The 11249-nt window shown below is 51.0% G+C and overlaps 1 protein-coding gene across 2 annotated transcripts; it reads right to left on the minus strand.

The window, feature by feature from the left end:
- Window positions 1-386: 386 nt before the first annotated feature.
- Window positions 387-5958, minus strand: LOC120392920. 2 transcript variants are annotated; one of them, XM_039517569.1, is made up of 7 exons: window positions 5786-5958; window positions 3423-3931; window positions 2857-2954; window positions 2378-2500; window positions 1807-1886; window positions 1261-1366; window positions 387-786 (listed from the first exon to the last, which is right to left on the minus strand). In XM_039517569.1, exons 2-7 carry the CDS (start codon window positions 3928-3930, stop codon window positions 592-594), a joined length of 1110 nt encoding a protein of 369 aa, XP_039373503.1. In that variant the 5' UTR covers window position 3931; window positions 5786-5958; the 3' UTR covers window positions 387-591. The 2 variants fall into 2 exon arrangements, with proteins under 2 accessions (XP_039373503.1, XP_039373504.1); XM_039517570.1 differs by lacking the exon at window positions 387-786 and adding an exon at window positions 847-1037.
- Between the last annotated feature and the right edge of the window lie 5291 nt (window positions 5959-11249).

Consider the following 11249-nt stretch of genomic DNA (forward strand, 5'->3'; position numbering starts at 1 on the left):
CCCACCCCCCGCCCCAGCCCCAGGGGCCCGAGACATTATGCGCAGAGAGAATAGCTGAGTCATTGATCGCAGAGCTTTAGAAGGGGATTCTCTCCCCCGGGACACAGCTTGTATCCTGCAGGTCACAACTTGTCAGGGTCTCTCTAGATTGGTCCCATCCTCCCAGAGCTCCTGATTCCTGAAGAGTTCACCAGAAAGGAGACTGAATCCTCGCCCTTCCCTGCCACTAAAATCCTTGGTGGGATGTAAGGAGTCACTGAGAGCACAATCCCCCCAGGAATTTCAGAGCATATCCGCGCGATGGGCTGATTCCCTGGGTTCCTCCTGTTTCTCTAGGAAGGAGCGTGTGCCTCTTCTCTGAGAACCATCTCTGGAAACTCGTGGGGTGGGTGTCTTGGGGGGGGCGGGGGAAGGGGGGGTTTCAGACTCTCACTCCCCAAGACAACCAGGGGCCCTGTGATTAGTGTTCAACAGAAGCAGGCAGAGCTCTGGCTTGATGTCCCAGCTCCTTCCTCTGTCCCTCAAGAAAGCAGGACCTGACACTGCATTGCACTGACCTCCCCAGCCAAGGACGCCCCAATGGGGACCCAGCTAGGAGGACAGAATAGAAACTGGATCTGCCAGTCTCTCCTTACCAGCCCCCAAAGAGTTACGGTAAAATTGGTTCCCACCCCTCCTTATGGGACTCACCTCCAAGATGAAGTGGAGCCTGCCTGCGTCTGGGGACTCTGCCAGCAGGTTCCCCAGCACAGCATCCAGGAGCTCTGGCATGACTTTGTGTAGAGCCTGCAAAGCATGGGTCAGAGTTAGGGAAACTGGGCCGACCCCTGCCACAGGATGGGAAGAGGGGTCTCTGGGAAGCACTGGTGAGACTCCCAAACACATCTCCTGGCCTCTCTCATTCATGTCCCACTGCAGGCAATTAGCAAGGATTGATGACACCTGGATCTTTGATCCATGAGCTTAGCAGGTCTCTGCAGACGGCCTTGTAGGCGGAAGAGTAGGATACAGCCAAGTTGCTATGGATGGAAGCTGGGCTGCTGGGCAAAACACGGCATATGGAAGAGAAAGAAAGAAAGAAAGAAAGAAAGAAAGAAAGAAAGAAAGAAAGAAAGAAAGAAAGAAGGGGGTAATCCTCTGGAGGGAAGTATCCAACCCTACAGCTTGTTCCATCTCTGCCTACCCCACCCCTATATCTGGAGCTCCAGCGAATCAAGGGAGCCCGGACAAGGACCACTCTGGAAGAGGCGGAGGATGTACCTGGATGTCGGTGGCGTCCGTCTCCGTGCCCAGGGTGAAGACCGAGCCAAGGGCAGCTTGCAAGAGGCGGGACTCTAGCTCAGGCTCAAGGGCTGGTTTCATGGTGCTGGCAAGAGAGAGGAGCTGGTATTAGACTGCGCAGTGCGGGGGTGGGACTGTCGCCAACACGGACACGAAACCACAGGGCTACAGGCACAGGCTGGCGAGAATGGAAACTGAGGCACTGAGCTAGGGAATGACAAGGCCGGCGTCACAGACAGACAGTGGCAGGGCAGGAATAGCGCCTGGTCCCTGGAGCCTGCTGCCCCTCCTGTATCTGAGCCGGGGTGAGCCCCTCCCAAGGCCCCTGCAATGTTAGTGGGGTGAAAGAAGAGCCCAGCCAGGACAGAGTGACCCTTCCCGCCCCACCAGCTCTGCCAGAGGAGCCACTCCTGGGAGGTAAGTGACCTGGGAGTGGGAGGACAGTCTCCCAGCCTTGGGCCTGAGCAGCACTGGGGTTAGGGAGCCAGCGGGGGCAGGTGGGGGAAGAGGGGGCTGTCTCGGTACCTGAGGGTGCCCACAGCAGCCAGGCAGCTGGAGAGGATCTCGCTGGGTGGAGAGTCTTTAGGAAGCTCCTCAATGAGCTCCTGTGAGGCCTTGAAGGAGACAAAGGAGCATGAGGGATTCGGGCCCTGCTGACACCTCCCAGTGAGGAGATGACACAGCCAGTGCCCCACATGGCCAGCAGGATCCCCCACTACCTCCCGCTCCTCCCATTTCTTCCTGCCCAGCAAACTGGGCCCCTTCCAGGATTCCTGCCCAGCTCAGTCCCAATCCCCTTCTTCCCTCCTCCCTGTCAAACCTGCCCCCATTCAGCACCATCCCCACGACCGAGCTGGGACCATGTGATTCCTTATCCCCCAGTCACAGCTGCCCTCCAGCCCCACAATTCCCCCACTGCCCAATCTCACAATTCTCCCTTCTCTTCTCCCCGCCTTCAGCCCCAGCAATCCCTGCCCTCTGCTGCCCCCGCCCACACCCCCCCAGCCCCTACCCATTAGCCCGGCCATACCCCGGCCAATCCCACGTCTCTGTCTCTCTCCCCCCTCCAGCTGCCGGATGACGGATTCTCACTCACCACAATCCTCTCCACCACAGCCGCCTTGCAGCAGCGCGGCTCCAGCGTGTCCTGCCCTCTGTCCTGTGCAGCAAGACACGCGGGGTAGATGGCCCGCAGGAACCTGAGCTGCTGCCCCTCATCCTGTACCCACCGGGAGTGGGGGATAGCGAGAGAGAACCTGTTAGCTAGGGACCTTCCTCCCCACCCACACCAGCTCCAGGGCTCAGGCCTCAGTGGGGGATTGTGGGGAGCCGCCTAGTGTCCAAATCCCCCACGACTCCTACACAAGCAGGACTGGGAACTGGGACAGTGCCTGTCGGGGGAGACCTCGGCTGTTGTGGGACAAACACCCCCATCTTGGGGGTCCCACATCAAGGATGTACAAGGGCCCCATTAGGGGTGGTGGATCATCAAGGACAAGACCCTCGGCAGGGGGTGGGGATGCTGGGAAGGGACAGGACAATCTTGGTTCCAGCCCAGGTGGGGAACATTTGTACCTTGTCTCTGCCCTGGAGCTGCTCTCCGATGACCTTGAGAGCAGCTTCCTCTGTGGTCATCTCCAGCCATTCCTCCGCCGCTGACTCCGTGGGGGTCCCTGCACCCGGGAGAGAAGGGAACAGGGGGATGTCTGCTGCCCCTTGGGGGAAGGACAGGGGTGTGGTGGGGAGCGCAGGATTAAGGACCCCCCTTCCCACCTCAGGCACCCAGGGCAGATCGGGCCCCACACCTCCCTCTCAGGGCTGCCTTCAGCCCCCAACAGCTTCAGAAGCCCATAGCAGAGCCCCCCCCTCCACTGTCCAGGACTCCACAGGAGGTGCCGGCTCCCCCAGCCCTGGAGCATCAAGGGACAAAGTGGCAGCAGCTCTTGATGCCCCCACCCCCAGCTCCCCTTGCTGCAGGGGCAGCTGTGTGACTGCTGCTGGTGTCAGTGGGGTTCACGTGGCTCAGGCCAGACACCTGGGCTGGGGACCCCCCCCCCCGCCATATCCCTGGGAGAGTGTCTGGGCCCAGGGTGTTCACATCCCCGTCCTCACCCCTCCCTCAGCCCAGCCTGGCTCCTCACCTGGAACAAAGCAGCAGCGTCCAGAGGCGTCGCTGCTGCTGGAGCCCCAGGCACTGCTGCTGTCCCGTGCTGAGCTGATGGTGCTGGTGCTGGGATCTTCTAGCTCCTGGTCTGAGGGGACTGAAAGATCCTCAGAGCCCGGGCAGGGCGATGCCCCCTGCTGGGAATGAGGGCTGGGCTCCTGGGGCCGCTGCTGCCCACATAACAGGCCCCAGAGCCTCCCTGCCCGGCGCCCCTCCTGGGCTGGGTCCTGTCCGCAAATCCTCATCCTGAACCAGCTCCACCTGGGCTTGGTCGGGGTCTCTCCCAGGTCGGCGCCTGCGCCGGGAGCTGGCTTTGTTCTCCAGAAGGCTGGGAACTTCCGCCTTCTGGCCTGGATGGGAGCTGCTTCCCCGCCAGCGGGGACGGAGAGGTGGCTCTGCCCCTTGGGAAGATGGCCGCTCCTTCCCGAAGGCTCTGGGGGCACCTGCAGAGCCTTCCTCCTGAACCTCCGCAGGAGCTTGGCCATCCTGGAATCGAGCGGGGAACAGGTGTGAGTCTGGGGTCACTCCTGGGCCTTTTTGGTCCCTCCTCAGCCCTGCTCCAACCAGAGCAGCCCCTTCTCCCCCCATAGGAGTGCAGGGAGTGCAAGCTACACACACTGGCAGGAGTTCATTGCATGATCTGCTCCCCCTCAACGTTCCCCCTCGTCATCCCTGCTGCTGCTGCAAGATCCAGGAAGTCTCATCCTTTTAGAGCAATGGGGTCAGTCCCAAAGACCATCGGTTACTCTGGACAAGCAGCTCCCTCCAGGATCCTGACATGCCAGCACTTTACACACCTTCCTGCAGCCTCCCAACCCCCATGGCCTGTAGCCATGGGACCCCGACCCTACTGATGGCAAACAGGCCTCAGCTACTGGCTCAGGGTCACACCGAGTGTCAGAGCCATGGATGGACCCCTTCCCTAACCACTGCTGCACACTCCCTCCCACAGCTGGCATTCGCATGCAGGCCCTAGTGTCCGCTCCCCTGCCTTTGAGAGGAGTGTCACTCCTGGCTCCATTGCTGCCTATTGATCTGTGGGACTGGGCTCTCTGGGCCTCACATCCCCGAATGGGCTTTAAAGAAGACAATGGTTAAAGTTTGGCCCCAACTCTTTCTTGTTTCTCTACACTTGCCATTTTAGCAAAGTTTAGAATTCTTGACGTTCAACACCTGGAAACATCCCTTTTTCCTTCTCAGACAGCTTAAGCATCCCTCCTCACCCAGGCTCACTGCTGCCAGGAGTTAGAGAATCCACCCTATTCCTTGGACCTGCAAGGAGTCCCACAGCAAAGTGGGGACAGAGCCAGAAAGAGAAGCCAACAGTCCTGACTCCTGTTCTAACTAACAGACAACAACCCCACAGAGGCAGGAGAGAGCCCAGGAAATAATCACTCAATTAGGAATCTTTTCTGCACCCTCTCTAATTTTTTTAACATAATATTCAAAATGTGGACACAAGAACTGGATTCAACATTCCAGTTTCAGGCTCACCAATGCTGGATCACTTCCCTTTCCATTCTCACTACTCTATCCAGCCAAGAATGGCTTTAACCTTTTTTACCACAGTTTCACATTGACAGATTATGGTGAGCAGCTCATCCACTATGGCCCCAAATCCTTTTCAGAGTCACAGCTTTCCAGCGGACTGTCCCCCATTCTGTAGGGTGCTGCCTGACTCCTCTGTTACTGGCAGGCTGGGTTTGCATGTGGCTTTATTAAAAGCTAATGATTCAGTAAGTAGTTTAGAAGAACTAGCCCATTAGAGAGAGACTCATGAATTGCTCAAAGACAACGAATGGAGAAAAGCAGCAAGAGCAAACAAACACGTTTGGTTCTGGCTTATTTCCTTGATCTTAAAAGAGAGTAACAAGGACCTGAGTCTCCTCCCTCACAATAGCCCCATGCTCGGCCCAATCAGCATTCAGACTCTGAGACTCAGAAAGCGGAGAGGTCTCACCAGCTGTCGCAGGTCACCACCGGAGGGAGTCACTCTTAGAGCACTATTCCAGCCACATCTTTGGGAGGGCCTCCCGCAAGGAGAGTTGGAGCACAACCCCCCACCCCTGCCCCCCACTCCACATGCGCACACAGGTCCTGGTGGTGAAAGGAGAGCAGGGGGAAAGGACAAAGATGCAAGAGAAGAAGAGAAAGGAGGGAGAGACAGGAAAAGGGAAAACAAAAAGGAGAAACCCCAATGTCCCCAGTGATTCTAAGGGACAAAGTCCTAGGTCAGAAATAAAATGCTGCCCCCACAATCTAGTGTTTTCCTTTCCTAAAATACAGCCGGCACCTGATGGATCAGACTGAACAGGTTCCAAATCTTTCAGAGGCTCTTACCTTCTATATAGGGACGTCTGTTTTCTGGCAAAATCAATAATTGAAGTAGAGAAAACTCTGAAGAGGGTCCTCGTTACGCTCACGTAGGTAAAAGTGAATTATCTCGGTACTCAAGGAGAGACCTCGAGATGGAGACGCGCTGAAGCAAAGCCACAGGGATCTCCAAGGTTGCTCCTGTCATGCACCCCTGTCCTGCCTGGATGATGTCAAGAGCTCTCTGTGAGATCATCGCCTCCCACCACCTTTGTCCAATAGGCTGAGGTCCTGCCAAAGGCCCTTGTGATGTCACTGCCACACCCACCCCTCCCCCGCAGTGCTGATGTCCTGCCCCTGTCCAGCCACATTGGATGTTTGTGCTGCTTCCCCTGGATCACCCCACTCAATGACTCTTCATTGTGGGGATGACACCGACTATACAGTAGAACACGAGACGCTCTTCCCCATGCTATGCTCAGTTGTTCATAAATTAGTAGACTTTATGGACAGAAGAGACAATTAGACCATGGAATCTGACACCCTGCATATCACTTGCTTTCTGTATAGCATAGTAGCTAGTTTTTGACTAAACACGTTCCAGAAAGGCATCTAGGCTTCATTAGAAGACCTCAAGAAATGGGGAATTCCCACCACCTCCCTTTCTAGTTTATTCCTTTGGTGATTCATCCTCACTGTTGACTATTTGTGCCCTATTTCTAATATGAATTGGTCTCTTTTGAGTTTCCAGCCACTGGGACTTGTTATGCTTTTCTCTGCTAGATTAATGAGACCTTTAATATCAGCTATTTTCTCTCCATGAAGTCACTTCAACACTTCAATGACATCACCTCCTGATCTTTTTGATAATCTAAACATGCTGAGCTCTTTCACTAGTTCACTAGCAGGCATTTTTCTCCAGCCCTCAAAACGTTTCATTGCTTTTTGCTGCCCCATCTCCAATATTTCAAAATCTTTTTCAAAGGCGGACGCCAAAACTGGATGCAGTATTCCAGGGTCAGTCTTACCGATGGTGCGTCACCTCCCTGTGCTCCTCACTGCTCTTTTCATCCAGCCAATGATGGCGTTAGCCCTGGGCACCACAGCATCACACTGGGTGCTCCTGTTGAATGGCTTGCCCAGCATGGCCTCTCAATCCTCTTCACAGTTAGTGCTTTCCTGGATACACTTCCCCATTCTGCAGGTGTGGCCTGCATGCTTTGCTGCTAGGTGTAGGACCTTTCATTTGGTTCTTTTCAAACTTGTTTTCTTTGAATGGGTCCAGCTTATCACGGGATCCGATTGCTCTGCGTCACTGCCCTGTCCTCAGCATTAATTACCACTCTGCTAGTATTTTATCACCCACCCACGTTAGTGGCAGTGATTTTATATTGCGTTGCAGTTCACTGATATTTATTTTCAAGAATTAATCCTTGAGAGATGTTAGGGGGCTTATTCCTTCACCCTCTCACTTCCCTGGTCCTTCTCGCATGAACAGAGAGCAACAATACCCGAAGTCTGAAGGTGCAAACAATTTGATGTTTATTGGGGTCAACTTCCAGCAAGCATGATTCCAGTTTCCTTCCTTAGTGTCTCCCTTCCCAGCTCTGACACCACAGAGCCTTGCCTGTGTCCCTGTTCCTATTCCCTGTTCTCATTCCCCCCTTAGCAAAACATGATCCCAATTCCCCCATCCCCAGCCCCTGTTCCCATCCCCCCCTTACTTCCTGACTGACTGCAGACTACATAGAAAAACTTGAGTTCTGCTTAGCTAGACCTTAACCAGTCATTGTACTGACATTTAACTAACCAATCCTAACATACTGTAACATGGTTATTTAACCAATTATATCCCACCAGCCTCTCTATGGCTCCCTCTACACCAGTGGTTTTCAACGTATTTACCATTGTGAGCTGCACATGCAGCTCTCTGTGTTATGTGGGCGCATCCACACAACATATATACTACCTGAATGGCTCTGAGGATGTCACATGGGCTGCAGCTGTGTGCTGATTGGGCCCTGGGTTAAGAACTACTGCTCTACACTGAGAGATCTGGCTTGTTTCCAGGCCCCATTGCAAAACCCCAGTGTAAACAAGGTAATGCTGCTAATTGTCACCAGTGTAGCTTAGCCTGGTTTCATGCAGAGATAAGCTACACCAGTTCAACACACCATTTACCTTGTCTACAACGGGACTGTATTAGACCAGCTACACTGAAGACCGGAATCAGGGCAAAACCTCAGGATATGCTTTGCTCAGCTGGAAAAGCTGGATTCTAAAGGTCTTGGCTACAGTGGCAATAGACACAGATACTGCTAAACTAGTCATAGCGGGTGGGATATTCCGCCAACGGAGCCTTGACGAGGAAATGTTACTTTATGGAAGCGCTTGTCCTGTTCCAGAATTGAAAGCGCACTGCAGCGTTGAGAGGCGAGGATGTTTCTCATGGAAATTACTGTGTAACTGTAGTTAAGCTGCATAAATCAGCCGTTGTGTCCGCAATTTGTAAGCCAGGCGTTAAAGAAAAAATGACCACAGCCCTTCTGGTTTGTGCATCCAGGAATCCTTTCATGGTTTTCAACTTTACAGCTTGCCATTTTGAACAGCTCACCAGCTCAGCTGATGGGATTCACCATGAAACCTGCCTGCTTGCAAACTGCATGAGCCGAATTAGATCACAGCATCGGAATGTGATTTGTTTGGTCTTTGCAGAGGTGTGGCCATTCAAATAAGCAAAGAACTTAATGCACCAATAAATCAAACCTTTTTTGTTGGGGTGGGGGCAGGGTTGTTCTAAAGAATTTCTCCTGTTCCTACTTCCTTTTATGCATCAATCCCATTTGTTAATCCGCGGATGTTCTGGTAGCTCCTGTGCTTAAAACACAACGGCACAGGCCCCAGATAACAAAATGCAGCCAATAGGGCATGTATGGTATGGGGCATTGTTTAATAAGTCTCCTCTGTAGCTCCTGAATGAGTGTGAAAACACAGGCCTGTGATCCATGCCAGGTTAATGAATGTATTTCTCTCCCCCCCCGCCCTCCAATCCTCTGTTTCAACGCCACAGCTTCATTTCCTGTACTTTAACAATTGTATTTTGCAAATATGATGCAGTTGCACTGCCTGGTTAAGTGAGGAAAGTCAGCGGAGAGGCAAACAATTCTGCCGAGATCAAGAGGGAGGAGCATGAGCGCAAAATGGGGTGCTAGGATCTCCTAACACAAAATCGGCTTTATTGTAAGACTTAACATATGTACAGATATATAGGGACAGAGGCGGATGAAAGCAGATAAATCAAAATGGCCTGAAAGCTAGAGTCTTATTTTACATTGCCGAGGTTTGTCATGAGATTCTGATAGACTGGTACTGAACTAAAGGGGGAACTGCGGGTGACGGTGAACCCCATAAGGCTTCATGGGAATATGCTTATGAATGTATACATGATATAACTGGAATATGTTTTATGCTACACATGCCATGTAATATATCTACGTAAAGGTTATGATCTACTCAATACACTCCTCCTATTTGTATGCATGTAGCATTTTTGTACTTGAAGTTAGCAATATTGGCTGTATACTTGCTTGATTTCTAAGTAGCCTCTGTAAAGCATTTGAGCAGCTTCTTGAGAAAGGAATGTGCAAGTTAAGTGCCCAATCAAGAAGCACTTAAGAGACAATGGATCTTGGGAGGCTCCAATCCACATAAGAAGTCTACACGAGGACGTTCAAGGTAGCAGGTAAGCCATGGCTGCTGCCTGTAAAACTTGAGTCATGCAGGGACATGTGACTTGCCCATGTGACTCCAAAGCTCCATCTTGGAGCTGGACTTTGTATAGGAGAGAGGAGGAGGCCTCCACCCACAAGAGACAGTCTACTTAAACTCCTGGGAGACCCCTCCATTTTGTCTTCAGCTGGCTAAAGAGAGAGCCTCTCCAAACCCAAGGATACCCGAAAGAAACTGGAACAAAGGACAGTAACTACAGGGGGGGTGAGTGATTGCTGGACCCAGACCAGAAGGAGACTAGTCTGTAAAAGGAAGCTTACTGGAACTGGTGAGGTTATAGCTGTATTCAGTTTCTTAGACATAGACTTGCGTGTTCTATTTTATTTTCCTTGGTAATTCACTTTGTTCTGTCTGTTACTACTTGGAACCACTTAAATCCTACTTTCTGTATTTAATAAAATCACTTTTTACTTATTAATTAACCCAGAGTATGTATTAATACCAGGGGGAGGGGCAAACAGCTGTGCATATTTCTCTATCAGTGTTATAGAGGGCAAACAATTTATGAGTTTACCTTGTATAAGCTTTATCCAGGGTAAAATGGATTTATTTGGGTTTAGACCCAATGGGTTTAGACCCCATTGGGAGTTGGGCATCTGAGTGTCCTCAGCTGGTATAAATCTGCATCATTGTATTGACTTCAACTGAGTTGCCTTACACCAGCTGAGGATCTGGGTCACTGGGTTATGCTTGATGTCAGCTCAGTGGTGAGATATATACACAACTGGTCATTTAATTGACTTGCAGGGTGCTGTGATGACATGGTTGTGGCTAGAAGTTGGTTTCTAACAGAGAGATAATTATACTGGTTTCTTGGAACAGCCTAGCCATATGCCAACTTAAAGAGAACTCAGGATCTCAGCTTGGACTATACTAGTGAGAATGGAAATGACTTCTAAAGGGTCATGAAGGGAATCTGAGCATTTAAGTAGCTTCTCCATGAATTATACTAAAAATGAGGCAGCAGCTGCGGAGAAGTCGCATTGGTTCATTTCAGCTATCGTGTCCGAGAGAATAAGAACAGTAGGCTGATGATACAAATACCATTAGTTGGTCACAACTACAGCTAGTTGGAAAATTTTCATCAAAATTTGCTTTTTTTAACCCCCAAAATGCAAATTTTGTCAAATCAGAATGTTTTGAAAAACATGTTGATTTTGATGAATTTTCTCCACATCCCAAGAAGCATTTTAATAACATTGAAACATCCAATTTTGACATATTGGGACTAGAACAGTTTCATTTTTCAGTTCAAGATGACTTTTTAAAAAAAAACCCTATTTTATCTAAAAACATTTGAAAGTTTTGAGATCAAAATGGGAATTAAAGGTTTCAGTTTTATTAAAATGAAACGTTTTGATTGACCCCCCCAACCTTTTTTTGGAATTTGATTCCGCTGGAGATAAAATATTTTGTGTTTGTTCCATTTCAGAACGGTAAAAATGCCCCAAAGCACAGAATTTCCTGTGATGTGGTAACTCTGGGTCCAGCTCACTGCTATTGCAATGAAGTGACTGCAGGACGGATCTGCAGAGGTTCGGTGCTTCCGCTCGTGACCAAAGCCTAATGCAATGACATGTTACTCACACGAGGATTCACATGGATCATTCTTAAACTAGATGTTTCCATTTTGAAATACTGAGGTGGCCTCCAGCCCTCTTTTAGGAAGCTTCTGTCGCTCCTGCCCATGGGGGCGAGAGGA

This window comes from Mauremys reevesii, unplaced genomic scaffold (genome assembly GCF_016161935.1).
Source record: "Mauremys reevesii isolate NIE-2019 unplaced genomic scaffold, ASM1616193v1 Contig123, whole genome shotgun sequence".
In the NCBI taxonomy this organism is placed as follows: Eukaryota; Metazoa; Chordata; order Testudines; family Geoemydidae; genus Mauremys; species Mauremys reevesii.

What these genes read in the sequence shown, in the direction of transcription:
- LOC120392920 (XM_039517569.1), bottom strand. Translation starts at nt 3,930, where the DNA reads ATGGCCAAGCTCCTGCGGAGGTTCAGGAGGAAGGCTCTGCAGGTGCCC. An exon ending in ACGCTGCTGCTTTGTTCCAG is followed by an intron (nt 2,955 to 3,422) that starts GTGAGGAGCCAG and finishes TCCCGGGTGCAG; the next exon opens with GGACCCCCACGGAGTCAGCG. An exon ending in AGCTCCAGGGCAGAGACAAG is followed by an intron (nt 2,501 to 2,856) that starts GTACAAATGTTC and finishes CGGTGGGTACAG; the next exon opens with GATGAGGGGCAGCAGCTCAG.